This window comes from Arvicanthis niloticus, chromosome 2, assembly GCF_011762505.2.
Source record: "Arvicanthis niloticus isolate mArvNil1 chromosome 2, mArvNil1.pat.X, whole genome shotgun sequence".
NCBI lineage: Eukaryota > Metazoa > Chordata > Mammalia > Rodentia > Muridae > Arvicanthis > Arvicanthis niloticus.
Window position 1 is genome coordinate 12,480,475 of NC_047659.1, and position 27,543 is coordinate 12,508,017.

General features: G+C 49.8%; 1 protein-coding gene across 3 annotated transcripts; it reads left to right on the top strand.

The window, feature by feature from the left end:
* The first annotated feature begins 1,231 nt into the window (after window positions 1-1,231).
* On the top strand, window positions 1,232-27,434 carry LOC117702952 (gelsolin). Of its 3 annotated transcripts, none has more exons than XM_076928588.1 (17): window positions 1,232-1,452; window positions 2,734-2,960; window positions 3,513-3,667; window positions 8,944-9,105; window positions 11,190-11,339; window positions 12,338-12,427; window positions 13,843-13,975; window positions 15,082-15,170; window positions 15,325-15,540; window positions 17,778-17,911; window positions 20,599-20,689; window positions 21,890-22,060; window positions 22,582-22,756; window positions 23,687-23,811; window positions 24,008-24,085; window positions 26,073-26,133; window positions 27,032-27,434. In XM_076928588.1, exons 1-17 carry the CDS (start codon window positions 1,283-1,285, stop codon window positions 27,199-27,201), a joined length of 2,397 nt encoding a protein of 798 aa, XP_076784703.1. In that variant the 5' UTR covers window positions 1,232-1,282; the 3' UTR covers window positions 27,202-27,434. The 3 variants fall into 3 exon arrangements, with proteins under 3 accessions (XP_076784703.1, XP_034350133.1, XP_034350134.1); XM_034494242.2 differs by having other exon boundaries at window positions 1,233-1,408; window positions 2,756-2,960; XM_034494243.1 differs by having other exon boundaries at window positions 1,377-1,528; window positions 2,756-2,960.
* Window positions 27,435-27,543: the final 109 nt, after the last annotated feature.

Here is a 27,543-nt window from a genome sequence, read left to right on the forward strand (position 1 = left end):
TGCCCACCCTCTGCCCATATGTGTTCCCTCCCCTGGGAATGCTCTCAGTCTCCTTCTCTAGTAACCTTCAAGGCCCAGGCCACAATAAAGTCCCCTATAGCCCTCAGTCTCAGCTGTTCTCTGTGTTCCCTTGGCTGTGAACTGTTTCTCCTTAGGTGGGAAGAAACTGGGGAGGGAGAGGACAAAGTTAAATAGAAGTCCTGCAATGTAGGCTCCCAAGGGAGTTGGGACTAGGGAGCATTGTCACCTGCAGACCAGGCTATCTGAGCAGGCCTGATCTAACCATCCACAACCACTAGGATACTGAGGCACAGGAAAAAGCAGGTTGGTACTTAGGAGTCTAACCTAGGTCCGATCTTCCCAAATGATGGATGGCCTGAGGAATGAGGGGAGACTCAAATCCCGGTTCCCCAGGAGAGGGGAGAGGACATGAAATAGGAAAGAAAGGTTGCAGAAAGAAATGGAGGTGTCATCCGCTAAAGGGGATGGATACAAGTGTCCCCTGGCAAGGCAACCAGTCAACAGTGATAACTTTGTAGACAACCTAAGATTTGTTCAAAATAACAATAACAAAATAGGAAGAAAGAGCCGGGCGGTGGTGGCAGACGCCTTTAATCCCAGCACTTGGGAGGGAGAGGCAGTCGGATTTCTGAGTTCGAGGCCAGCCTGGTCTACAGAGTGAGTTCCAGGACAGCCAGGGCTACACAGAGAAACCCTGTCTTGAAAAACCAAAAAAACCCAAAAACCAACCAACCAACCAAACAAACAACAACAACAACAACAACAACAAAAAAACCAACCCACCTTCTAAAAACCAAAAATGTTATTGAAAAAACCAAAAAATAAAACAAAACAAAAACCAAAACAAAAAACAAAAAGAGTACTTGAGTTAGAAACGGTCACAAACGTGTTAGTTCATGCTAGGTGGGTTTTCTTGTTTGTTTAGTTTTTATTGGCCCTGCTAACTGGACCGGTAAGAAGGGGGTTGCATGGACCACAGAAAAACAGCTCTCACTGAGTTAGGACTTGCTGTATGTCAGACCACATGCCGGATCTCCCGCTTAGAAACTAGGGTACAAGGGGCGACCGCACCCAGTCGGGTCCGTCCCAGTGGGAAGGGAACCCAGATGTCTCAGAGATCCCGGACAGATACCCGCCTCCCGCGAGCCGCAAGGCCCTCCCTGCGGGGCGGTCCCCAGCTAGGGCGGGATGGGATGGCTGGTTACTTAAAGGTTGGGGCGACCAAGGGGCCGCGGCCGCAGCCTGGGTCCTCACCGTCACCATGGCTCCGTACCTCTGCGCACTGCTCGTCCTGGCGCTGTGCGCACTGTCGCCGTCCCATGCAGACACCGCATCGCGGGGCAGGGCCCGAGAGAGGGCGCCCCAAAGTCGGGTGTCTCAGGCGCGGGTGAGTGCCCGGGGTCCCCGGGGCTCCCCGAGTAATTGTCTATTGTAAGTTCTTGCAGATACAGCGCTAGGAAAAGGGGAGTAATTCAGGTGTAGAATGGAAAAACTGTTTTGTTGCTTTGTAAGTATGTCTTGCTGCTTCGGGGCTCCTGGGGGCGGGGGTTGGGGGGGGGGCCGGGGCCAAAGCTATTTCCCTCCCTGCAGGCTAACATCACCTTGGCCGGATCTTTCCCCACTACTGATTCGGACCCCATCTCCTCTATCACGTCTAATTACTGCCCTTCTTGCTGGTCTTTGTCAGTCAGATTCCTCTGCGTTTGCTGTTTGTCGTGTCCGTCCCCTCCCGGTTCTGTCTTCCCTATGAAAGTGTTGTATTTTATTCTCTCCTCTATACCCTTACCCGACCCCTCCCACTCGTCGTTTCCCCTTAACGTTCCTATGCTCCACGACCCCAGTCGCTTCTGACTTCTGCCTGATTTTTGTTCCAACCAAACCTTCCTCTGTCTGAGGTGACCTGCTGACTTCCCTCCTTAGGGGCAAACCTAACCGTCTGTCCCATTGGCACCCCCAGAGCATGTCTGGTAGCCTTCCCCACCCTCAAACCTTCTCCTAACAGGTCCCCACCCCCACCCCCTGCAGACTTCAGACTCCATCCTTCTCCCTTTTCCAAGACATGGAAATTTGGTGGGTGGGAGGCTGGGGCGGGGCAGGAGGGAGGAGGCAGGCAGCAGCGCAGGAGGCCACTTGTGCCCACTAAGCCAGTCCTTTCTTGGGCTGTGATGATCCTTCCTCTTCCAAGAAGCAAAACTAAACAGGACATGGGACCTAGGATCAGGCCCCTTCCCTTTTTGTCCTTGGTGTCTCCATTTGCAGAGTAAGGGTGGATCATGCATTTTAAGCCATAAAGGTGCTGGGAGAGAGTATGCAGAGTCCCTGGGGTCTGGGAGATTTGCCACTGCCATCTGGGAGCGGCTATCCATAGATGCAGAGAGTGCCTCTGGAGTCCAGGGTTGTCCTTCTATGTTGTTTCCCAACTGGGGTTCCCTGAAAGACAGCCTGCCTCTTTGTGCCTTAGCTGACCACCCAAAACAGGGAGGCACTCTCTGCCTCCTCCAATACATCACCAAGTAGAAGAGTAGAAAGGGAGACAGCCTGGCCTGGCCAGAGCTGAAGAATAGAGTATATGTTTTCCTAGCTCCCAGAAAGGGGTTGATTCTCCTCTGACACAGAGAGAGCACGAGGCTCAAGTGAGCCGCTCTTGGTGCTGGAACCTGCCCTCCCTCATGCCTGGGGTGTCTCCTTGCTGAGACCCACACTTCTGCTCAGGTGCTGTCCTCTTTCTCTGCAGCCTAGCACTATGGTGGTGGAGCACCCCGAATTCCTGAAGGCAGGGAAGGAGCCTGGCCTGCAGATCTGGCGTGTGGAGAAGTTTGACCTGGTACCTGTGCCCCCCAACCTCTATGGAGACTTCTTCACAGGTGACGCCTATGTCATCTTGAAGACAGTGCAGCTGAGGAACGGGAATCTGCAGTATGACCTCCACTATTGGCTGGGTGAGTGGGGTGCTCCTGCTCAGCCCGGACCCCTCCCCCAACAGAGTGGATGTACCTGGAGTCTTTGAACTGAGTGTTCTGTATGCCAGGCCTTTGTTAGTGGTTTTGTCTTGAGCCACCCTTGGCAAGTTCAGATCCCAGCTCTGCCCCTTGACCTGTGATCTGCCCTTCAGTAACTCACCAGGGTTTTTTTTTTTCTATAGAATGGACAGCTACACTACCTCGAGAGGAGAAACAAGTTTTGTAGATGTCATGGAGACCCTACATCCCCACCCCCGCCCCCACCACTGTGCTTCCTTGGCTCAGCTCCAATCACTCCCTCATTTTCTCTTCAGAGCCGGGAGCCTAGAGTCAATAACACTGACTCTGATCTGTTTGTTTTAAGGTATCCTTACTATACAGATGGAGTAACAGGCTCTTGGAAAGCAGGGAGGGACTTGCTCAAATTTTATAGCCAGGTCAGAGTAGAACTGTTGGCTCTGCATGCCTCCTTCCCAAAGGGCTGAGACAACCTTCTATAAGCCAGTCTCATGCTGCCCTTATGTTCCCTAGGCAATGAGTGCAGCCAGGACGAGAGCGGGGCTGCCGCCATCTTTACCGTGCAGCTGGATGACTACCTGAACGGCCGGGCTGTGCAGCACCGTGAGGTTCAGGGCTTTGAGTCATCCACCTTCCTCGGCTACTTCAAGTCTGGAATTAAGTACAAGGTGGGTTGGGTCAATGGCAGGGCTCACAGTCTTTCAGCATTGCAGAGAGATGGACAGACAGGCCAAGTGTCAAGCTCTGGAGTCTAGCAGCCAGGAACTGTGTCCTTACCATTGTCATCTTGGATGAACCAAACTCCCTCCCTGAGCTTGTGACTCCTTAGCTTACAGTGAAAAGATTCTCTCCAGCCTGGTAGAGTATTCACAGCACCGCAGTGAGCCCACAGGAGCCTTCTCACATCGTCCCAGGGAATGTGCCAAGTCCCGATCCTGCACCGGGTCCTTGTTGAGGCTTTGTTGGCAGAGGGCCCTGTGATAAGTATTAGACAGGCTTGTTCCATTCACATCCCTCTTCCTGAACCCCCATCCCCTACACTTTCCTCTTGAACTTGGACTTTTACAAGTCTGTACCATGTTTGTTTGTTTGTTTTTTCCCTAAGCTTTCAGCCAGAGCAAAACCAAGCTGGGATCCCAGGAAACTGTACCCCAGTATGCTCGGCAGCCTCTAGCTAGCCCCTTGATTCCTGCCTTTCCTCTCTGGTTGCTGGAGAGCCAGTTACACCTGCCCTACTGGGCCAGGGAGAGGATGCTGTGAACAGATCTGCTGGGAAATATCCCACATGGGGCTTGGCTCCTTGAAGGGCTCAAAGAAGCTGGATATTTATGAAGCTCGGCTCTCTTTGTGTAGGGAAGAGAAGGGATTACAAGTTTATGAACCAGATGAGCCCCCATCTCTCATTTTATAGGGGCTGGGGCACTAAAGTACAGTGAGATTGATCTATTGGATTAGGGACACAGGGTGAGTTAACGTAGGGGCAGAGCCCACATCGACTGCCTGCCTCCCAGTGTTGTTTCCAGTAAGTGGCCCTGTCTCCCATGACCTGGTTCTAAGGAGGACACATGCCCTGTCCATGCCGCTGTCCCTGTGTAGGCTTTAGAGTCCTCTTTGTCAGTGCAGATGTGACTCCCTTCCCAGGGGAGGGGCAGGGATTGAGTATGAGACTTAGATAACAAGGCAGGGTGTGTCCTGGACCAGCAGCCTAGGCTGGGTGGGGCTGGGCTGCCTTCCCTGGCATCCACCCAGCTCTGTTTGCTGGGTTACCGTGCCGAACAGCTGCTGCCGCCCAGCTGAGCAGCTGCCTTCTTCCTCGTGCTGTTGTCTGGGGCCCTTGCAGTCCTGGGGAAGGAGAGGTGGGGAGCCCAGCCCTGGGCTGCAGGAAGACTGAAGTCTTCACTTAGCAGATGGTTTCAAGCTCCTAGATCAAGCTGGGCATAGTGGCACACACTTTTGAACCCAGAATTAAAGAGGCAAAAGATCAAGAGTTCAAGGTGATTGATTCTCTGCTAGATACTGTGTCTGAGGCCAGGTTATGTACACACCTTGTATGTTTGTATGTATGTATGTATATATGTATGTATGTATGTATGTGTATGTATATATGTATGTGTGTGTATGTGTGCATACATATATGCACTTGTGGGTGTGCGCACACTTACACAGACATGTGCACACACTGACATGCATGCATATTCACATGCATGCATATGCACATGGGCTTGTACGTATGTATGTATGAAGAAACAAGAGAAAGAAGACACTATTGCTGTTAGGGCGTCGGTGATAGTCCCATTTCATAGATGGGAAGGATGAGGTCCTGTGGAATGAACCTACAATCTAGTAGGATGTTCTTATGTCCAGTGCCTTCCATGGAATGTGCTATGCACTATACTCAGTTCATGTCAGACTGTGAGTTTCTGGCCAGCACTGACCCCATTGTATGAGAAAAGTGTGGTGCACGGATGTTAAGCACCCGCCCAAGGTCACACAGCTGGAGAGTCATGCAAAGGAAATTCAGACTCAAGCATGAAGGGTCTAACACAGCCCAGAGCCAGCCCAGAGTGGATGTTTCAAGTGTCCCTGGTCCTTCGTCATAGCCCTGTGGGGCTTATCACCTGTATGTTTAACTAGCCGCTCCCATATCAAGGGGATTTTCTGGAATGTTCTGGACCATGCTCTGAGGACCACTTGAGAGGTAGATCCCAATCAGGGCTCAGATTTGAGCCTTCAGGCATGAAAGAAACTGGCCCCTGGAGGACAGATGAGGCCCGCAGCCAGCCCTGTTTACCATCTCCTCGCCCCCGCACTTGGCAGGCCCAGACCAAGGTTCTCGGCCTCCCCACCCTCATCTATTATAGATGCGAAGGAGCCAGGCTTGTCACACAAGACTTGTTTCTATGAAAGCCTCCTCCTGGGAACCACCTCTGTCTCAGGAGTCAGAGAAGGGGCAGAGAGGGGACACGGAGCCACCAGGGAGAGTTGTGCTTATTGTTGTCACCCTGGTCATTCCTAAGTCACTGTCCTGGGTGGGGGTGGGAAGGGTTCCAATCCCTTATCACTTGCCCTCCCCTTCACCTCCACCCAGAGCCCTACCCCTCTCCCCCCAAAAAGCTGGGGTTATTTAAAGTCCTTTGCTCAAAGAGAAGCTGGTCCCATGAGTCCCGGGAGCCCTGGACTTCGAGACAGTTAGAAACCAGATGTCTGCTGGGACCTTTGGTTAGGGAAGGGCTCTGAGCTAGAAGATACACAGGTCCAGCCTCACCAAGGAGTTTTTGTTTGTTTGTTTGTTTTGTTTTTTTAGTTATATACTCGGTTTGACTTTTTAGGTTTTTGTTTTTTTTTTTCATGAAAATTTTAGTGCCCTGCTCTCTCCTTCCTCCTGTTGAGTATATGTATGTGTATATACGTCCTCATATCTCACAATATGAAGCTTGGTATACATTAGCCAAGACTAAGAAGCAGCTCTGAAGTGAAGGACTCTGGGACCTCACCTCTGAAGGTGCAGACCAAATGGTTGGTCATTTTGGTTCTTCCACAAACTTCTCTCTCAGCCTCATGACTTTAATTCAGAGAATGGCTCTTTAAGCAACTCACCTTGTAGAATTTTGTTCAAAGAATTGATGCTGATCTCTTCCTCCCTCACCCAAAAATTAGATGAGACAGCAACAATCAATCCTTTAAAAAAAAAAAGTTAAAAAAGAGTAATAGAAAAAAATTCTAAAAATTCCCATCCTTTCCCTTGTAGATCCACTGGTGTTTTCTGAGAACCAGCTTCATTTATTATGTGTGCATGTGTGTATGTGTGTGCATATGTGTATGCGTGGGTATGTGCATGTATAAATGTACATACATGTATGTGTGTTGATGTAAGTATATGTATATATGTATGTGTATGTGTGTATGTATGTATGTTTGTATATGTATATATGTGGGTGTATGTATGTGAGTATATGTGTGTGTATATATGTATGTGCATGTATGTGAGTATATGTGTGTGTATATATGTATGTGTATGTATATGTGTGGGGGTGTGTTTGCGTATAAATGTATGTATGCATATATGTGTATGTGTATCTCTCCAAGTATCATTCCCTGGGTCAGCAGCAGTGAGTAGTGTGCATCAAGACTAATTCTTAGTCCCCAGCGACTGCCTCAGCCCTTGCCTTCCTCCAGACCTCACTTCATTCTTGGATCCCAGACATCATGGCCACCTGACCTCAGGTTTATTCTTTCTGTGATGGGAAAAGTTCCTGGCTTGCTACTGACTTGTGAACTTTCCAAATAAAGATGGAAGCCATGGGTGTAGCCCTGCCCCACAACGAGGTCATTCCACCCACTGACACCACAGCGCTGCCTGGTCATGGGCAATGCATAGGCTTTATGCCCGCACCAAGAAGGGACACCAGAGGGCGCTCCAGCCTTCAGAAACGCAAAACTGCTTCTCCCTAGGCCTAAGATCTGATACTAGGAAGAACATGATTTTGCAGATTCAGATGCACTGGGGTTTGATCTCGGCCGCACCAGCCATCCCACTGTTAGAATTTAGGCGAGTTCATTCATGTGTGGGCTCTGCTCTCCTCACCTATGAGATACATGTGGGATGTGTGTCATAGTGGGTATGATCATATGACAAACAAGCCCATTCCACTTACTGTTACTGTGCCTAACAGGAGCCTCCTAAAATGGCTGCCTCTACCTCCTTACACCCATCGAGATTGTATGGATAGGGTCAGTGCAAGAAGATGGACCGATAGGGTCCTGGCTGGGGTGGTCTGAGAACCTATAGAAGCCTCTGAGTTTCCAGCCCCATGGTGTGTGGAACAGAGAGACTTATGGGACCCACAGCAGGCAGCAAGGCTGGAAGCCTTGAGTGTGCCACTGACCTGCTGAGCATGCCTGAGGAAGTCACTTCACTTCTGTGGGCCTTGACTTAGGTTGGCTTAGGTTAGTCAGGTGGAGGACTGGTGAGTACCTGAAACTGGAGACATCCCAGACAGCTTCTTTGGCTTCCTGCTGAAACAAGGGTGTGTGTGTGTGTGTGTGTGTGTGTGTGTGTGTGTGTGTGTGTGTGTGTGACAGCTGGGACAAGGAAGCCTATGAGCAGGCTCCTTCAGAATCTGGTGGTGGCTGAAGGATGGAGGAGAGGCCTGAGGCTGAGAGAGGGGAGAGGGTTCTTGAAAGTCATCCATTGCTGTGATCCGCTGTCCCTTCCCTGTCCTTTCCCTCTACCCGCCTTTGAAGGCTCATGTGAACCTGTGGAACAGTGGAACCCCTGCAGGGGCAAGGAGACAGGATGATGTGGGCTAGGGGTATCTAAGATGACCTTCAGAGAACCTCGCAGGGTGGGAAGGACTGAGATGAGTTGTGTTAGCACTTACCAGTGAGTGTCTTACGAACAGGTGCTGGAACGGGGTGAGGTGGAGAAGAGTAGTGAGCTAGGGAGAGAGACTGTGTGAAACAGGGACAGCATGGGTGTTCACCATAGGAACCTTTGGTATGTTTGTGTTCGTTGTGTAACAGTCAGGGTCAGTGAGTAAGGAACATCACCTAGACTTGGATAACAGATCCCTTTCCTTGAATAGTTTGTGTAACATACCACATTGTGCCCCTTGAGGAACGCTGGATTTGGAGAGGAATGTTTTCGGTCCTTTGATCCAGGAAGTGACTCCAGGGATCTTTTAGGTGGGATGTAAGAGTCAGTGGGATGCAGTGTGTAGGGAATCTAATACCTCTTAGCCATGTGTTTTTGGTAAATGTTACTCATTTTTCTGAACCTCAGAAAAGAATGTCTCAGTATCAGACATAGTAACAGTGAAAGTCCTGGATTAACTGAGCATCTACTCACTAGCTGGAAGTTTGCTCCCCTCAGTTCTGTGCCCCCTCTGTATCTATGTCAGCAGACCTCATCCCCTGGACTAACACTGTCCCCTTGACCTGACAGAAAGGAGGCGTGGCATCTGGATTCAAACATGTGGTACCCAATGAGGTGGTGGTCCAGAGGCTCTTCCAGGTCAAAGGACGCCGTACAGCCCGTGCCACTGAGGTACCTGTGTCCTGGGACAGTTTCAACAACGGCGACTGCTTCATTCTGGACCTGGGAAATGTGAGTCTTGCCTGCCCTTTTCCAAGGCCACTGTGGTGAACTTGGCCAGGTCTGACTCTGGGGAGGGGAAGACAATTGTGAAGGGGTGCATGGACACTTGGGGGATGGAGACCTGAGGCTGGATGTGTCAGCCAGACAGATCTAGACTGGATAAGTCTGGTTCTAGATTCCCACATGTAGACTCAAGCTTGTCGTGCATGTATGCATGGACCTAGGGTTCCCATCATTTACACAGGGTTCCTGAAATACAGCCTCCCTGGTGTCTGACATGCGCAGTTATATACATTTCAGCATATAGACACTCATTTCTAAGCACGTGGCAGTTGTGGGCAAAAACTGTAGGTTCTCGTCCACCACAGACACTAACCCTACAATGAGTGCCCACACCCCTAGACTTGCCCACAGTATACATATGACATCATTGATTGCCTATGTACCTAGTATGTGTTGATGCACATGGTACACACTCCCCAGGCCCACTTACAGGTTAATGGTGATGCTTCCTACAGACTTGCCTCATAGCTCCACATGAGCACAAACCTGCAAATGGGGTCACAGCCGGGCATTGCACCCTAAAACTTCTGTGCACATGAGCCTGTGGAATGTGAAAGCGTGTTTGGGGATACATATTCATCTGTGTACTATGTGTACCTGGTACCTACAGAGACCAGAAGAGACTTGGCTCCTCTGGGGGTCAAACCCAGGTCCTCTGCAAGAGCAGCCAGTGCTCTTAACTGCGGGGCCACCTATTCTGCCCCAGCATAGTTTCTTGTTGAGGTGACATGGCAAGATGTCTTATCATCCCAACTGCTGTTCTGTATTTCACCCAGTGAGTCTACCTGCCCAACTCCTAACTGTAGACCAACAAACAAAACCTCACAGTTCTCTGCAAAGCATTGGTTGTTCCTCCCAGTCCCTCTGCCCTGAGGGCAGCCACTGGAACTCTCAAAAGGAGAGACTCAGGTTTTTTTGCTCATTTCTGAAATTATGTGCAGGAGACCTTCCTCTCTTACGTTGAATTCTTCTTTTCAATCTTGCATATCTGAGATTCCTCCATATTGTAGGAGCTCACTCATTCTTGCTTTGTAAGAGTTAACTCTATAGAAACGATGTTTCATTATCCCTGCTGCTGCTGGGCACTTGGGTGGTCTCTGGTTTGGGCTGTAATAAGCATTCTGACACTTCTATATCACACCCCATCATTGAAGGGAATCAAAGCCGGAACTCAAGTAGGAACTGAAGCAGAAACCACAGAGGCACACTGCTTGCCCGCCTGCCTAGGAAAGTTACTGCCCACAATGGGCTGGGTCCCCCACGTCAGTGACCAGTCAAGATAATGATTCACAGACATGGCCTCAGGCCAGTCTTATTTGGGCGGTTTCTCAGTTGAGTTTCCCCTCTTCCTAAGTGACTCTAGGTTGTGTCAACTTGACAGTAAAAATAATTAGCACACTGGCAAGGTGTAGGTCAGAAATGCTGGGGATGCTGGGAACAAATGGTGCGTGCAGTTTTGCTTCCCACCAGCAGGGGTCTCTATAACAGAAGCTCAGAGATGATGTAACTTGTAAGTAAAAGTTGATTTAGGCTCACAGGCTGGGGAGAGAGAGATCTGGTAGCACTGTCTGGAGACCGATAGGGTGCTTTATAAAATGACCAGTGTAGTCAGGCAAATGACTGTGTGTAATACGGAGATACAGAGGTGATGTGCTTTATAGTAGGAAAAACTGTACCCCTGAAAACTGTTAATCCTGCTAATCACCTAGCAACCAACAAAGGCCTTCCCCCCACACCCCACTCCCCGGCACTGCCACAGTGCCATCAAACTTAAACATGAACTTCAGAGGAACAAGTCATATGCAAGCCACAGTGACCAGCAATCTAGATGTCATTGTACAATCAGAATCCTTGAATGTAGAGAACTCCATTGCCCTTGGGTGACGTGCGTGCCCTCTGCCAGCCCTCACCTGGACAAGCACAGGCCAAGGGGAACTTGTTCATAGCCACGGTCTACATGTTGTCCTTCTGCCAGGTGGGCTTGTGCAAAGGCTGGACCCTGACTTCCTGGGCTCTCTGTCTTCTTACAGAATATCTATCAGTGGTGTGGCTCCAAAAGCAACAGATTTGAAAGGCTGAAGGCCACAGAGTTGTCCAAGGGCATCCGGGACAATGAGAGGAGTGGACGTGCCCGAGTACATGTGTCTGAAGAGGGAGGAGAGCCAGAAGCGATGCTCCAGGTGACTGTGGGATATGGGTGGGGTGGACAGGGAGCAGGCGACTCCTTCCTTCTTTATGAAGACTGATTTGGAAAGGCCCCGTCCTTGCCTCTGAAGACCTTGCTTTGTTGTTTTGTTTTGTTTTAACCTGGCCTGAACATTTAGGGACTAGGAAGACAGCTTCCTGAAACTCTAACTTCCCTGAGCTGAAATCTCAGGTGTGAGGCATGCTGGGAGTGTACACCACACCCTTCAGCAAGGACGACCAAGTCTTCCAAAGAAGCAGGCTAGGAAAGAGGTCCTCCCAGCAGTTCTTGGGCTAGCTGAAACAATTGAGACGCAGCCGGCAGTGTCCTTTTCTGACGTGCTTGCTTGTTTATTTACGGCTCCTTCAGTTAACTGATGAGATTGTCACCTCAGCTACACTTTCAACAGAGAAGTAAGGCTCCCCAGGAACAAGAGGAGTCAAAGTGTCTGCTCTGTGCCACTTTACCCCAACTTGCTGAGGACATCTAGTTCCGATTTTTTTTTTTTTTTGCAAAGAAATTTTATAGGGAAAAAGAAAAAGATTCAGACACCAGGGACAGTAGCCAGAATGGAGCAGAGCAAACTTAAGCTCTGTAGTGATGACAGCTGAGGTTCCAATTCTGACAGCCTCCTCCTAGAAGCCGAGTAGACAAGTGAGCATGTCTTTCCGGCTCTCTGTTCCTCTTTCTGTGAATGGAGAATGGTAAGTAAGATCCCCTCCAGTCCTGGCTAGAAGGTGTTTGCCAATTGTGTTTGGCTCAGACGAAAAGCAGAAGACGAGGGAAAGTCCAGCCTGGGGGCGGGGCACAGGGAAGGAAGGAAGGACTGCTGGTACCTGGTGCGAGTTCTTTCTCAGAAGGAGTAGATTCAAGATGGCAGGGCCTGGCAGGTTCCATATGGAACATGGGCATGGCTGTCCATGAAGCCTGACCTCCTGGGGAGCCCCCTCAGAAATCTCCATGCTCATTCCACCCCATTGACACCTCCTCCAGGTGCTGGGTCCCAAGCCAGATCTACCTGAAGGTTCCGAGGACACAGCCAAGGAAGATGCAGTCAATCGAAGGCTGGCCAAGCTCTACAAGGTGAGCCCCAGGATACTATCTCCCATACTACATACAGGGCCAGGCTGGGAGGCAGCCCCCCCAACCCCTGCTCTCCACAGCTGCCCTGGCTGAGGAACTGATGTCCCAGGTCCCAGTGTGAAGCCGGTGAGTAAGAGGGGTGCTGAGTTCATCTGGACCATGTTGTACTTGGTTCCTCGCCCCTTCCCTGCAAAATAGAAACAACTTTTGTTGTTGTTTTGGTTGGCTTGGGTTAGGTTTGTGGGGTTTGTTACTGTTATTTGTTTGACAGGATCTCGTCTTACAGCCCAGGCTAGCTTTGACCCTCAAGTCTCAGCCGTCTAAGTCCTGGGGTTACAGGTCAGCACCACTGTGCCCAGCCAGAGGGTCATCTTTGCAAACTTCTGAAGGATTTTTGGGAGTCTGTGCCAGAGCGCTGGGAATAAGATAGTACCTTAGGAAAACACTACACTGCAGAACCAGGCGAGGGATGATGTCTTCCTTGTGTGTAGTTGGGTCTCCTTTTCAGTGCTGGGGCTCATTCTGGGCCTTGGCTTGTATACACCAGACAGGTGCCAGCCCTTTCCCCTTCCCTGTCATTATAGAATCTGGGATGAGGTTCATGGGCTTTGCTGTGTGGCAGTCCCCAGCTCCCGAATCTCCCTCCTTAGGGACTCAGAAGTCCCTGCCTACCCAGAGATGGTCTTGTGAAATTTGGATAGAGGACGTCTCTTGTTTCTAAATTGAGTGAATTCTTTATATTAGAATTTCTTAGATTTATGGAAATATTGCAGATATTCCATAACCCTCATCAGCTTCTCCTTAGCCTAACGTGAGTAAGCAGGAACATTTGTCAGCTAAGCGACGGAGACTGGTCAATGCTGTCCACCCATTATAGGCGTGATTCTGGTTCTCCCGAGTTCTTTCCAAGCATGGTCCAGGCCAGCACACCATGTTTGCTGGTTGTCATTTTTCTTCTTCATTATTTGTGATTTCAAAAGCTTTTCAGCAAATTCTACGTCTTTTCAGAGGCCCCACACTTAGTAAAAGTGTCTCACATATCCTGGGCTGGCCTTCAACTCTCTACACAGCTAAGGATAAACTTCTGGTCTCCTGCCTCTACCTCCTGAGTTCTGGGACTGAGGGTGTGCACTGTGATCCCTGGTTTATGTGGTGCTAGGGGGAATAGAACCCAGGCTTTGTGCATGCTAGGCTAGCACTCGGCCAACTGCGAGCTACATGCTCATCCTCAAGCTCTTCCTCCCTTCTTCTGTTTACCCACCTTCCTATTCCAGGTACAGCAGCATCCGTGTTACATGCAAGGTGGAAGAGCCAAAGAAGGCTTGGGTGTGCTGCAGAGCTGGGTGGGCCTGGATGTTGATCTGCCCCTCTGCCTGCCTCTGGTGCTCACACGCACTCCTTCTCTGTCCCCACAGGTCTCCAATGATGGCGGTAGCATGTCAGTCTCCCTTGTGGCTGATGAGAACCCCTTCGCCCAGGGTGCCCTGAGATCCGAGGACTGCTTCATCCTGGACCATGGCAGAGATGGGAAAATCTTTGTTTGGAAAGGTATAAGGCAGGTCCTAGGTTCTACCTGTCACCACAGGTTTCTAGATTCTCAGTCCCAGGGAGAACAGAGTGCTAGAGACGGCTGGAAGGCAATCAGGATCTTTAATCAATGTCTCATTTTACACTTGATTCGCTATATGATCTTAGGCCCTTGCTGGGCCCGAGTCCCTGTTTGGGCTCAAGTGAGTGTTTGCCAATTGTGTTACAAGATCAGTCCTCCAAGAAGTTAATAGACACCATAGTGTGTGTGTGTGTGTGTGTGTGTGTGTGTGTGTGTGTGTGTGTTGAAACTCTGTGGGTCTAGTGCTTCCTAGGCCCCAGCATGCTGAACAGGGTTAAACAGTATATTATTATAAGACTTGGAACCCTTTGCTAGGTATCGGGGCCTTTTGTGAAGGAGATTGTACCAGGAGGCGCCAGGGAAGTCTTTGTGGATGGGTGGCTCCCGTGAGGCTCTTGGGCCTGGGTTGTTTCTGAGAGCCCAGAGATGTCTGAGAAGACCCCCAGTACTTCCTCAGACATTGACACTGATGGTGGGAAGATGGAAGGGAGGGAAGTGGGTAGAGACAGCAAGAACTTGAGAGGCCTTGAGGCTGGGCTGTCTGTCTGAGGGATGTGGGCATGGACTGGCCAGAGCCTCGCCTGATTCTTCAAGGCTCTTGAGGACTGGAGCAGAGGCCAGGCTGTGGATAGGGCAGATCATCTTGCCTTGGAAGGAGGCTTCTGTGTAAAGTGTACAGCCTGGGTGTACCGATGTGGCAGGTTAATTTCCTGTGACCTCTCTGAGACCCCCATTTCCTTATACACGAGAGGGCACAAATCAGTTATGACTTCCATGATTTAAGGCTATTGTGTGGATTAAGTGGAATAATCTGTGTGTAGTTCTGGCACCGAATCTGTGTTCAGTAAATCAACAAGAGTGGTTGTCATGGTTGCAGTTATTGGCCAGGAGAGAGGGGAGTGTTTCTCAAAACTAGGAACCCTCAGTGCTTAGGGGTGGTGCTCCCTGGCTACTGTCTATGTGTAAGGAGTAGGGAGGTGGGTTGGCTCCCCCTTTCAGGGACCTCTGGCTGCTAACCTTGCATTATTCCTCTGATTTCTGGCAGGCAAGCAGGCCAACATGGAGGAGCGGAAGGCTGCCCTCAAAATGGCCTCTGACTTCATCTCCAAGATGGAGTACCCCAGGCAGACCCAGGTGAGGGTCTGATGCCAAGGAGAGGCATATTCAGTGGGGGTGAGAGATGGAGAAGGTCCCCCATCCTCCTCAGGGACCAGCCAGGCACCTTAGGCTCCCTAAGACCCCTGCTAGGGAGCCTTGCCACATTCCTAAGCCTCTCCTGCCTTCCCAGGTTTCAGTCCTCCCAGAAGGCGGCGAGACCCCTCTCTTTAAGCAGTTCTTTAAGAACTGGCGGGATCCAGACCAGACAGACGGCCCCGGCCTGGGCTACCTCTCCAGCCACATTGCCAACGTGGAGCGTGTGCCTTTCGATGCTGCTACACTGCACACCTCCACCGCCATGGCTGCCCAGCATGGCATGGACGACGATGGCACTGGCCAGAAACAGGTAACGGGAACCACAGTTCCAGAGCAAAGGATTCCACAGCCCAGGCTCAGTCACCCGTTCGTCACAGATAAAGCTCCAATTGAGACTTTATCAATGTAGCCAAACTGGAGAAAACAAGAAAAGGGGCCTCAAGACTCCCCGAGTCCATCTTCACGACATGGACATGAGCTCTGGGCTTAGGTATATGGAGAGTTGGGGATAGAGGTGTGTATGAATAAGCAGTCTTAGGCCAAGCATGGTGTGGTCAATCATCTCATATCTGGTTCGAAGGTGAGGCCAGTTTGACTTCAGGGTACCGCCCTGCCCTATTGGATACGCACCATCACTGGAGGCGACCAGCCCCTCAAGAGTGAGCACAGGTTCAGGACAATGATTTATCTGTGTGCCTTCAACTTTGAAGGCTCAAAGGCAGGTGAGACAGATGTGCAAGACTCCCCTCGAGGAAGTAACGTGTTTACAACCCGAGCTGAGTAAGTGACCCAGACCTAAGCAAGATGGAGAATTCCGTGTCCTCCTGTCCTCAGTTACCCTGTGAGCCAATGCTTTCTAACAACAACAACAACCCCCCCCCCAAAATCCCACCACTTTCTAAGTGCTTGTTACAGAATCACTGTGCCTGGGCTGGCTTTGGCTAGACACCTCCCTTTGCTGTCTCCCTTAGGTACCTACTACAGCTCACACCCAACCCTCTGCCACCCTGAGGGTGTTTCTCCCAAGTTTTCACCACAGTTGTGGTGGGTGAGATTCTTCACTTTCACTTTTTTGTTTGTTTGGTTTTTTTTTTTTTTTTTTTTTTTTTTTTGCAACACACATTCCCTGAGTACCTACTGTGTGCCAGGCTCTTTGCCAGACTCCCAGACCCCTGTCTTCTTCCCTAGGAGTGTCTGGATGGGAGGGGAGGTGACCACAGTCACAGTAGAGTCTTGAAATCTGTTATTCCCTGAGCTGAAGGGAAGCTCTGGGGTTTTGTGGGGATGGGGTGATTGGGCTTGGCTTTCACAGTAGGGATGGGAATTGTCTGCAAGGGAGTAGGGGCACACTCCAGGCAGGACCTGCTGTTTGAGGAGGCTGGAGCCGGTGGCATTCTCAGCAGGGACCATGAATGCAGTGCACGGGGTACGGCAGTGATAAAATATTTTGGGTTTTCTTTTGTTTTTTAGTAGATGTGTGACAGATTTGGTTCTGTGCTTTAGAAGCCCTCCATAAAAATAGGTAGGAGGCAGAAACAAGGGCTGGCACATCTGGGAGCGGGGGTCGTCAGGTAGGGACAAAAAGTAAGGCAGCTGGGAGTGGGAAGATGGGGAGCAGGTAGAGAGGTGGAGGTGTGTTCATAGATGCTTAGGGCCCAGAGTACACTCCAGGCCAGCGTCCACTGTTTCCCTAAGAGGCATAGCGACGGCCACCATTACTGTCGTGGGTGCTGTTCTTTCCTTGCTACTGGATGGTGTACAGAGGAGGCGGTGAAAGCATTTGGTAGACGGAGTTGAGCCTCTGTGAGCCTCACTTGCTCATCATAAAATGAGGTTTGAGCCATCCCCTTCAAGACGCCACGCTGCGGGCTCAGTGCCTTCACTTGACCACCAGATGTCACTGCAGGGCCTCCCGATGGTCAGTCGCTGGCACTAGCTGTCTGTACAGATCCGCCTGCAGAGGGGTCATTCCGAGGCCACCCAACTATGGCCCAGATGAATGAGATATCCATAAACTCCATAGGAGAGTAGAAATATTGGCGATACAATCCCAATCCTGTTTAATAGCAGTCGAGCCTAATAGAGCTAGCTCGTGGTAAGGGGGCGTCATGGCATCTTCATGACTAGAATTTAAGGTTTGACACCATTTAAGGCTGTTGTCACCATCACTTTTCAAGTGAGAAAACCGTGGCTCTGAGAGGTCCTGTTGGAAATCATATGACCCTCAAGGGGCAGGGCTTATGTTTGACTCAGGCCTGGCTCAATCTTCTAATCTAGAGCTGTCTTGGGGGTCTTTTCAGGGGGAAGAACAGATCACTGGTCATATGTGATGGGAAGCCAGAGCAGGGACTTTGGCATCATAGCCTGCTGTGCCTCTCAGTGGCTCTGTGTACCAGGCAAATTATTTAACTTTGCTTGCGCCTGGATGGCACCACACGCCCATGAAATCTTGTCCTGCTCTCTACACTGTCCACTGTACTGGAGTCTCCAGCTTGCCCAGGGTGAGAGGGCACACTGTAGTGTCTGACCTCAGCTCTGCCTCTACAGATCTGGAGAATTGAAGGTTCCAACAAGGTGCCAGTGGACCCTGCCACATACGGGCAGTTCTATGGAGGCGACAGCTACATCATTCTGTACAACTACCGCCACGGTGGCCGCCAGGGACAGATCATCTACAACTGGTGAGGGGCCTGGGCTGTCTGCTGAGTCTTAGGGGAGTGTGAGGGGCCACGACGGTGCCTGAATACCTTGACTAAGAGAAGAGAATGAGTTGATTTGAGGAGTCTGGAGTATAGAGGCCTAAGCGTGGACAGGATACCCTGCTAGGACCCATTCTCATGCAGAGTCACAACTCTGAACTTCTTGTCATCAGACTATGGCATGCCCAACTTAGGGACAGAGACACACCAACCCAGCAGCTCCTGCCAGGCAGTGCCAAGTGCTAATACCAGTTTATCCTTCCAGAGGTTTCTGTTGTAATAATTACAGACTATCCTGTACTACAGAAAAAATATATATACATATATGTATATATATATGCATATATATAAATTATATATATGTGCATATATATGCATATATAAAAATTATATATATATGATTATTTAAATTGGTGTGTTTACATACACCAATTTAAATAATTGTTTTACAGCAGAGCTTACAATCAATCACATTGCTCCAGACCTAAAGCAAAGCCTAACGGTGTCATTCTGAACTTTTTGTTATACCTGTGACTCATCTGCCAAGCCTATCCTTTACCTCTTGACTGGTTTGGCCATTTTTATTTATCCTTTCTGCAGAATTACTGGAAGGATGTATAATGTAAGCACGCACTAAGTGCATTGCCCTGTAGCTGGCCTTTTGGCTATTACCTTCCTGGAAACCGACAGCTTCCTGATGTGGGTGTGTGTCTAACAGCCGTGCCATTCTTTTGGGGTTGCCATACCATGATTTATTGACAAGCTCTCGTACCCATGCATTCTTGGGTGCTAGTCTGCTGTATCATCAGCATTAGTGATTGTTAGCAAACAGATGGGTATTTAGAGAAGTCTGTATAATGAGTTCCCAGGAGTGGATTGCCAGACTCAGGGAGCCAATGGACCTGTCAGTCATTTCGATAGATAGCCCTGGTTTCCCAGCTAGTGCCTCGGGCCTTTCATATCCCTGTATTCCTGCCAGCTACATACAGGAGACCCTGTTTCCCTGGATCCACCTCAGCAGACTGTGTTGTTAAACTCATGGATAGTTTATAAAGTGATATCTTATCAGACTTTAAGTTTGCATTTGGGGCCAGGGTGTGGCTCAGTGGCAGAGCACGTGTGTGCATGCTGGTGGCTCTGGGTCCCTCCCCTTGAACTGAAAGACAAACAATACTGAAACTGGTGTCCCTGTTACTAGACAGTTTCAGACTTTTGTCTGAATAATAGTTGTTGTATTTCTTCTCTGTTGAAGTTTTCATTTTGAAATAATTTTAGACCCACTGAAAAGTTGCAAACGAAACAAAACAAAACAAGGCACCCTGGTCAGTTCTCACATATGCCCTGCCACATCTGCCTCCCTTCACAGCCTGGGCCGCTGTGGGCCAGCTGATGTAAGGCTGTGCACCTTCTGTCTACTCTGTGTCACCAGATTTCCATTCTTCAGTCTTTCCTGGCCCAGGCCTTAACCCAAGACCCCGTGGGACTACTCTAGGGCTTAGGACCCCTCTGGGGGATTGTGCCACAGTCTACCCTTTTCCTTTATGACCATAAACCCATGAAGAGTAATGTTAAGGAATCTTGTACACGGATTGTATGGCAATCCCATATTTTTAAAAGCATTTGCTTTTTGTTTGTTTGCTTGCTTGCTTGTCTTGTTTTGTTATTGTTGTTTTGGTTTTTCGAGACAGGGTTTTTCTGTGTAGCCCTGGTTGTCCTGGAAACCAGGCTGGCTTTGAACTCACAGAGATCCACATGCCTCCGCTTCCCAAGTGCTGTCACTAAAGGTGTGTGCCACCTCTGCCCGGCTGAGAGCATCAGCATTTTAAAGCTAAATACAGATTTAATCATTGCAGGGACATGGGGATGCTGGAGTTTGAACCCAGAGCCTGGCACATGCTAGGCAAGCCGTGGCCAGTGATCTGTAAATAAGCTCACTGCCGTTTTTTACCTTTTATTTTGGGGCAGAGTCTCATTAATTTGCCCATGCTGGCCTTGAACTTGCAATTCTTCTCCCTTAATTCCCCAGGTAGCTGAGACTACAGGCCTGTATCACTAAGTTGCAAGCAAAACAAAACAAAACAAAACAAAACAAAACATACAATACAATACAAAATTTTTAGGAGGTTTTTTGACATATGGTATGTACCAGGGACAGTAGCATAAGGCCCAGCCTTGGCAAGAAGCTGAGGCGGAAGGATTTTGAGTTTCCCTATCTCTCCCTCTCAGGGCAGTTACCACACACAGCGAACATCCAGGCGTCCCTTTCCCATGCCCCCATGAGGGTGACTGACTGGTGTCTTTCTTCATAGATGGCACATGTCATGCCAGCTGTTTTTGACCCATCTTTGTATACTGGGAAATGCCCTGACTACTTTTGCACACTTTGCATCCGAGTCTCAGTACCGAGTCTCAGTACCCTCTCTGTATGTCTATCAGGGGATCCTGGGAGTCTCAGGTACATATAGGACAAGGGAATCTGCCCCGTGTACCTGAGCTAGGAGCAGGCAGGTTGATGAAGCTGTTGTCTCTGGATCTCCCCATGGTCCCTGCACTTCTCCATCCCAGTTCCACCCCTACAACAAGCAGCTTCATGGGTTACTAGAGCTCAGGGCAAGGAAGAGACACAGAGCTCTATGGAAATTAGAGCCCAGTCTCTCTCCCTCTTCTAGGCAAGGTGCCCAGTCTACCCAGGATGAGGTTGCTGCTTCTGCCATCCTGACTGCCCAGCTGGATGAGGAGCTGGGAGGAACTCCTGTCCAGGTGAGACAAAACGGGGCCTTGTCAGGCTTCAGCCAGGGCTTCATCTGTCTGCTCACTTAGCTGCCTGATTACCCATCCATTCATTCATGCATCTGCCCACTCACTCATCCATCCATCCATCCATCCATCCATCCATCCATCCATCCATCCATTCATCCATCTATCTATCCATCTACACATCCATCCATTCACTCACCCATCTATCCATCCATTCATCTATCCATCTGTCTACCCACCCACACATCCATCTATCCATCCACACATCCATCCATTCACTTACCCATCTACCCATCCATTTAATCCATCCATCCACCCACCCATCCATTCATCCATCTACCCACCTACCTACTCATCCATCTATCTATCCATCCATCCATCCATCTACCTACCTACCCATACACCCTACATCTATCCATCTGTCTATCTACCCACCTACCCATGCAATAAACATTTATGCATGGCTTCTATGAGCTAGACTTAATGTCTGTATCCAGATATGTAGACACTGTTCTTACAGGGCAGTGTCCCCATACCCACCCCTTGGTTGTCCACCAGGGGATGACACAGTTGATCGCTGCAGGGCACATTTAGGATGAGGAAATCCATGTGCTGTGTTAAGATCTAAGTAAGAAGACAGGCTAGGAATAAGGATAATTGGGAGTTGTGTCCACATGGGGTACAGTGGTGCCTACAGACCTGAAAGGCTCTTCACATCCCCTCACCCTCTCATGTGTCTGGATCTGACATCAGCATTCTGGAAGAATGTACTCAAGCAATCCGATCTTCCTTTTAAGGTCATGTTTATAAACTTGGGCTTCCCTGGTTCTTGGACCAGACTCAGAGGCTGCAAGGCAATGCTTCACAGGGGCAGATGATGGGAAAACAGCACCCAGAGGACCTGGGCAGTGACATCATCTCCAGCTTTCTCTTCTCAGTACTGTGGTGCTGCAGAATCATGATGCTGCTTACGTGCTGCTCCCAACCATAGTCAGACACAGTGTGGCAGCCTTACTGGAGGGAATGGTCCAGAACCACATTAGAAAGAAAGAAAGAAAGAAAGAAAGAAAGAAAGAAAGAAAGAAAGAAAGAAAGAAAGAAAGAAAGAGGGAGGGAGAGAGGAAGGAAAGAAGGAAGGAAAAAAGGAAGGAAGGAAGAAAAGAAGAGAAAAGCAAAGCTGACTTTCTCCTTTCTCACTGCCAGAGCCGAGTGGTCCAAGGCAAAGAACCCGCACACCTCATGAGCCTGTTTGGCGGGAAGCCCATGATCATCTACAAAGGCGGCACCTCCCGAGATGGTGGGCAGACAGCTCCTGCCAGTATCCGCCTCTTCCAAGTCCGAGCCAGCAGCTCTGGAGCCACCAGGGCTGTTGAGGTAATGCCCGGTCCTAGAACATGGGCAGGTCTGCCCTCCTAAGTCTCCTAGACCCGATAAGTAGGCCTCCAGTGGCCTGGGGTTGGGTGGACCTGGCTGGGAGGAGGAGGCAGATTTTCCAGAGCTTCCTGCCCTGGCAGCCCCTTACCCCTGACACACTTTCCAGCACCGCCTCACCTAGAACTCATTCTGTCCAGCCAGGACACCGTTTCTGATTCCATTCTAGTAGATACTATGGACTTGGCACTATGGAGAATTATTCCATTACTGCCTTTGTTTTGAACATACAACTTTTGTTAATGCAGCCCCAAATTCCAGATAATTCTCCCTTACCACAATACATCCGAGAAGCATGAGTATTAGCCAGATCTCTCAGTTTCTAAACTCTGTTCTCTCCATCTCTGAAGGGAAGAAGTTTGTCTCACTGCAGTGTCCCCTGGCTGTAAGGAGGGGGCAGGGTTGGTTTTTGTTTTTGTTTGTTCCTGAATAGTTGAGTGACGTTTGTTCCACTCCACCTCCAGGTGATGCCTAAGGCTGGTGCTCTGAACTCCAACGATGCCTTTGTGCTGAAAACTCCCTCTGCCGCCTACCTGTGGGTGGGTGCAGGAGCCAGCCAGGCAGAGAAAACCGGTGCCCAGGAGCTTCTGAAGGTGCTTCAGGCCCAGCACACGCAGGTGGAGGAAGGCAGGGAGCCAGGTGCGCATGGGGACCCACTAATTCCCACTGCCCGGGTCTTCATCTCCACATCCTTCCTTCTCTGGTGCCTTTGTCCTCCCGTGTATCGATGGATTGAAGGTGATAGCCAGTGATGGATAATCTCTTGTCTCCTGAAGAAAGGGGAACTTGGCATGGATGGTCCAAGAGGACCTCAGGGGATGATGACCATTTCCCAGGAAGTCTTGTGAGAGCGATGAGTGACAGAGTCAGAGAGGCGCCTCACTTTCCGATCTATAGAGAGAAAGGACCGCTTCAGCCCTCTGCCCTCTTTTCTGCGGATACTCAGTATCCCCCTGCCCCTTTTCTTGGTATCTCATGGAAGCAGTGAAGGACTTCTTGATCTGTGCATACTCTGCCCATGCATGCGTGGGCAGGCAGTCTTTCTGTCCAGCAGACACGTCTATTAGGATGGGTGTTCTGTACCTCCCAGCCCCAGTTTGATGGCTGATGGTCACTGTGGCTTTTGAGGACTTGAAATGTAGCTGGTGGGAGCGAGTGGACACGAGGAAGTTGCATCCTTTAAGGTGATACATTTCTGTAGAAATGGCCACAGAGGCAGCACACACATAGACAGCAGGTATTGTAGAAACAGCATGGAAATCAGACTTAAAACAGATTTGCCTCCTGGGTTTTCTACTCCCAGGCTGTTTTAGGTAAATTGCTGACTCTGGGCCTCTACCACCTCATGTGCTGAGTGAAGATAATTAGCCGGGTCCTGCAGTGCCGTTGTCTCTGCACTGTGTCTTCTGCCCGCTCATCCTCTCCAGACCCTTCTTTCCATTCCCTTCCATCTTGAGCCTCTTGGGGTCTTAACGTAGAGAGCAGCCAGCTGGATTTGGGCACAGTTTGGTGAGATACGCTCATTGGGCAAGGGTTTCCCTTGGCAACTGGTGTGATCTCCCCTCACAGATGCCTTCTGGGAGGCTCTGGGCGGGAAGACTGCCTACCGCACATCCCCCAGGCTTAAGGACAAGAAAATGGATGCCCATCCTCCTCGACTCTTTGCCTGCTCCAACAGGATTGGACGCTTTGTGGTGAGTCTGGAGATGACACCTCTGCTTGTGTCTAGGGAGGGAGGCATGTTCAGGGGTCAGTGAACCTCAAAGCCTGGAGAAAGTCTGATGGCCCAGGGCAGGGAAAGGGCCTCTGAAGGCAGAATATCTCTTTAAACTCATTCTGGGAACCAATGGGGCTGATGCTTCTTCCTTGACCCCCTTTGACCCTTCCCAGATCGAAGAGGTTCCTGGTGAACTTATGCAGGAAGACCTGGCTACTGATGACGTCATGCTCCTGGACACCTGGGACCAGGTGAGTGAAGGAGAAAGGGAGAAGACCTGAGTAGAGGGAGAAGCTGGACTCTTAGTTCTAAGATGAGCCACCATGGGAAGGATATAAGAGATAACACCAGGTATTTCCAGCAATTGCTGCAAGCCACACCCCTTCTCTGAGTCTCCATTTCCACAGCCGTAACATGGAAGTGGTGGGACCTGCCTGGCAGATATATGGCCTTCGGAATCTGCTCAGTACCCTAGAAATGCAGGTCACATAACCCTGAATCATGTCATTCTCCCCTAGCTTCAGGGGAGTGTGAGTCCTGGCTTTAAATATGTCTTTGAAGAAAGTTGAACTTAGTAGTGTGTCATGTGCAGGTGTAAGCTGCCCAGTGTCATTTGGAAGCTTGAAAATGTCATTCCCCACCTCTGAGCCATCTTGTGCCATCTGCTAGGGTAGCTGCTGTTAAGACCCCAGCAGAGATGCCAACATTCATTCATTCATTCATTCACCCAGTATCAGTTGAGCATCTGCATAGTGTTCTGTGTTGGGGATGCTGGGAATGAAGGATTGCATCACGTTGACCTCTGCCCACTCTGGATCTATTCCCATGGAAATGCCAGCTCAGTAACTCTTCTATCAAGCACCTGTTCCCAGCACCCTTCAGGCTGTAGAATGGCTGAACACAAAATCCCATGTCTTTGTCCCATGGGGCAGCTTTGGGACAGCTCAGTGGGAAGATCCGTGTTTGCAGCTTGAACAATATGGCTGTCATCATTGACTAAGCAGTCAGTGACATTACCTGCTTATGCACCTTCTTAGCAGTCCTCGGCCAGTGTGTCTTAGCTTTACCATCTTCCAGGCAAAATGCTATGTTCTGGGGATCCTGAAACAAGTCCAAGGGACACACAGTCCTGTGAGTTCTATAAGGAACACGTTTATAAATAAGGAAAAGCCATCGAGCCTGGAATTTTCTTGTTTAAGGCGTTTGATAAAATTGATCGCCATTGATAAATGACAGTCTTTCTTGAGTGTGATTATCTTGAAAGAAGCGTAAAGATAGATGGCAGAGCTGGGGAGACAGCCTAGTGGATAAAGTACTTGCTACACACGTGTGAAGATCTGAGTTCAGGTCTTCAGAACCCAAGGAAAAGCCCAGAGTGATGGGGTTTGTCTGTGACGCCATGCTCCTGAGGAAGAGGGGAATGAGGGAATCAGAGGCAGGAGACTCCCCAGATGCTCATGGGCCAGCTTGTTTGGCTACAATACTATGAACAAGAAGATTCTACCTCAAAGTGTAAGATGAGGACCACACCCAAGGTTGTCCTCTGACCTCTGTGTGTGTTCTGTGGCACAAGTATGCACATGTATACACACACAAAAGTAAAACAAAAATAGATGGTGTGTAAAAACCGGCAGAAGTTTTTATGTGTGTGACATAAGACTCACAGTGACCTGGGCTTTTCGTTACAAGCTGTAGACACATGTCAGTCAAGATGCAGTGATGGGTAGCCTTTCTGAGGCCTTTGATGAATGAATCTACACCATTAAAGGTGTGACTCGTGAGCTCTTAAAGAGCTTTTTCCAACTCTGCCTCTGTAGTGCAGTGATTGCGGGTGTGCAGGCTGACGTGAGGAAATATGAGGAATGGTGTAGCCTGAGGTAAACTGGACCTACCAACCAAAGGGGCACCCCTTTCAGCTTCATCCCAGTGAAGGTGATGGCCCAGCTTCCAGATTCTCCCATGTTTCAGGAGAAGCTGGAAACCCAGATTCTTAGGCCATCACTGATAACTAAATTCAAAGACGATGCTATTATAGACCAACAGGTTAATGGCAAACACATTTGTAGGCCGCTGCTTTGCAGCTCTGTTCTGCCCTCCAGTTGCTGTCTGAAGGCTGTTAGTTGTGGAGAGTTTTGTCTTTTTCTGGCACCCAGGACCCTCCTCTACCCTTGTTCTTCATGAGGCAGTTACTGTCGCTGGCACCTCTCACTCAATTTTCACTTCACATCTCACCTCCAGGTCTTTGTCTGGGTTGGAAAGGACTCCCAAGAAGAGGAAAAGACAGAAGCCTTGACCTCTGGTGAGGACGCAAGGGTCTGGGGGGGGGGTTGTCTCTGGTTGTGGGTGGGGGTGAGTCTTAGGCTGTAGGTGGGGGCGGGTCTTTGGCTGTGGGTGGGGGTGAGATAAAGGCTGGGGGTTGGTGGGAGCAGCTTCTGATGCTCTTCTAGGAGAGTTAGCATCTGTGGGGATGGAGACTTTCTGCTCATAGTCTGACCTTCTAGAGCCCGGCTTGGGGTGATATCCCAATAGTTGTTTGTGGTGACCAGAATCAATCAGTTCATAAAGACAGATGGTTTGTTTTGGAAGTTTCAGCCCAGGTTGATTGACTCTGGTGACAGCCTGTGGTGAGGCATGGAGGTGGGAAGTGTGTACAAAGTAAAGCCATGGGGTGGGGACTTGGAGAGGAGATGAAAGCGTGGGGGTCTCACCTTCATCACCTTCAACGAGCAGAAGATACCTCCTCTTAGAGAGGCTCTGAGGGGTGTTCCAGGTCTAACCTATAGCAGGTTATAGTGAAGAGATCAATGTGCCCCTTCAGAATGCCTGAGGCCTTACTGAAGAAGGAAGGAACCCAGGAGAGGCCATATCTAATTCCCAGCATGTCCAAGGGATTCCCTTGTTAGGGACCCCAAGTAGGAAAGCAGATCCTGGAAGCTAATCTAGAGGCTGGGAATCAGAGAGCAGTTTATTTAATATCTTTTAATCACGGGGGGGGGGGGAGGGGGAGATGATACAAGCAGGAGAAGGCTGAGAACTGTGTGAAGGAGGAATTTAAGCAGAAGTTTCTGTTCTTCCTGTGTTGGGAGGAATTCATGTGGGGTCTCTGCCTGTGTTCAGTGGTGGTGGTCAGTAGGGCTGTTCTCTCCCTGAGGAGAGCACCCTGAGAGTCCCTGGGCCTCCTTCTCCTGTGTCTGCAGCTAAGCGGTACATCGAGACAGATCCAGCGAATCGGGACAGGCGGACCCCCATCACAGTCGTTAGGCAGGGCTTTGAGCCTCCTTCCTTCGTGGGCTGGTTCCTTGGCTGGGATGACAACTACTGGTCGGTGGATCCCTTGGACCGGGCCTTGGCTGAGCTGGCTGCCTGAGTAAGGACAAGAGCCACCAATGTCACCAATCAGTGCCTTTGAGGGTTGTCCATCTCCCAAAGAGATCCTATGGCAAGCAGGAAAACTATAGTGTGTGCGAGCGTGTTTTTGTTTTTTGTTTTTTTACGGTAGCCAAAACAAGCCCTGTGAAAACTCAGGGGCTTTACAGAATTGCTTCAAATATCTGTACTTTGGAAATTAAACCCAATAAAAGCTTTTTGGAGTGTGTTTTCCTCAGGTGTCTCACTGCTTTCTGAATTCCATGGCTCTGGACCCTGGTGATCCAGAGGTGCCCAGGCAGATGCCTCCCATGGGCCGGTGAGCGAGCAGATGAACGTTTAC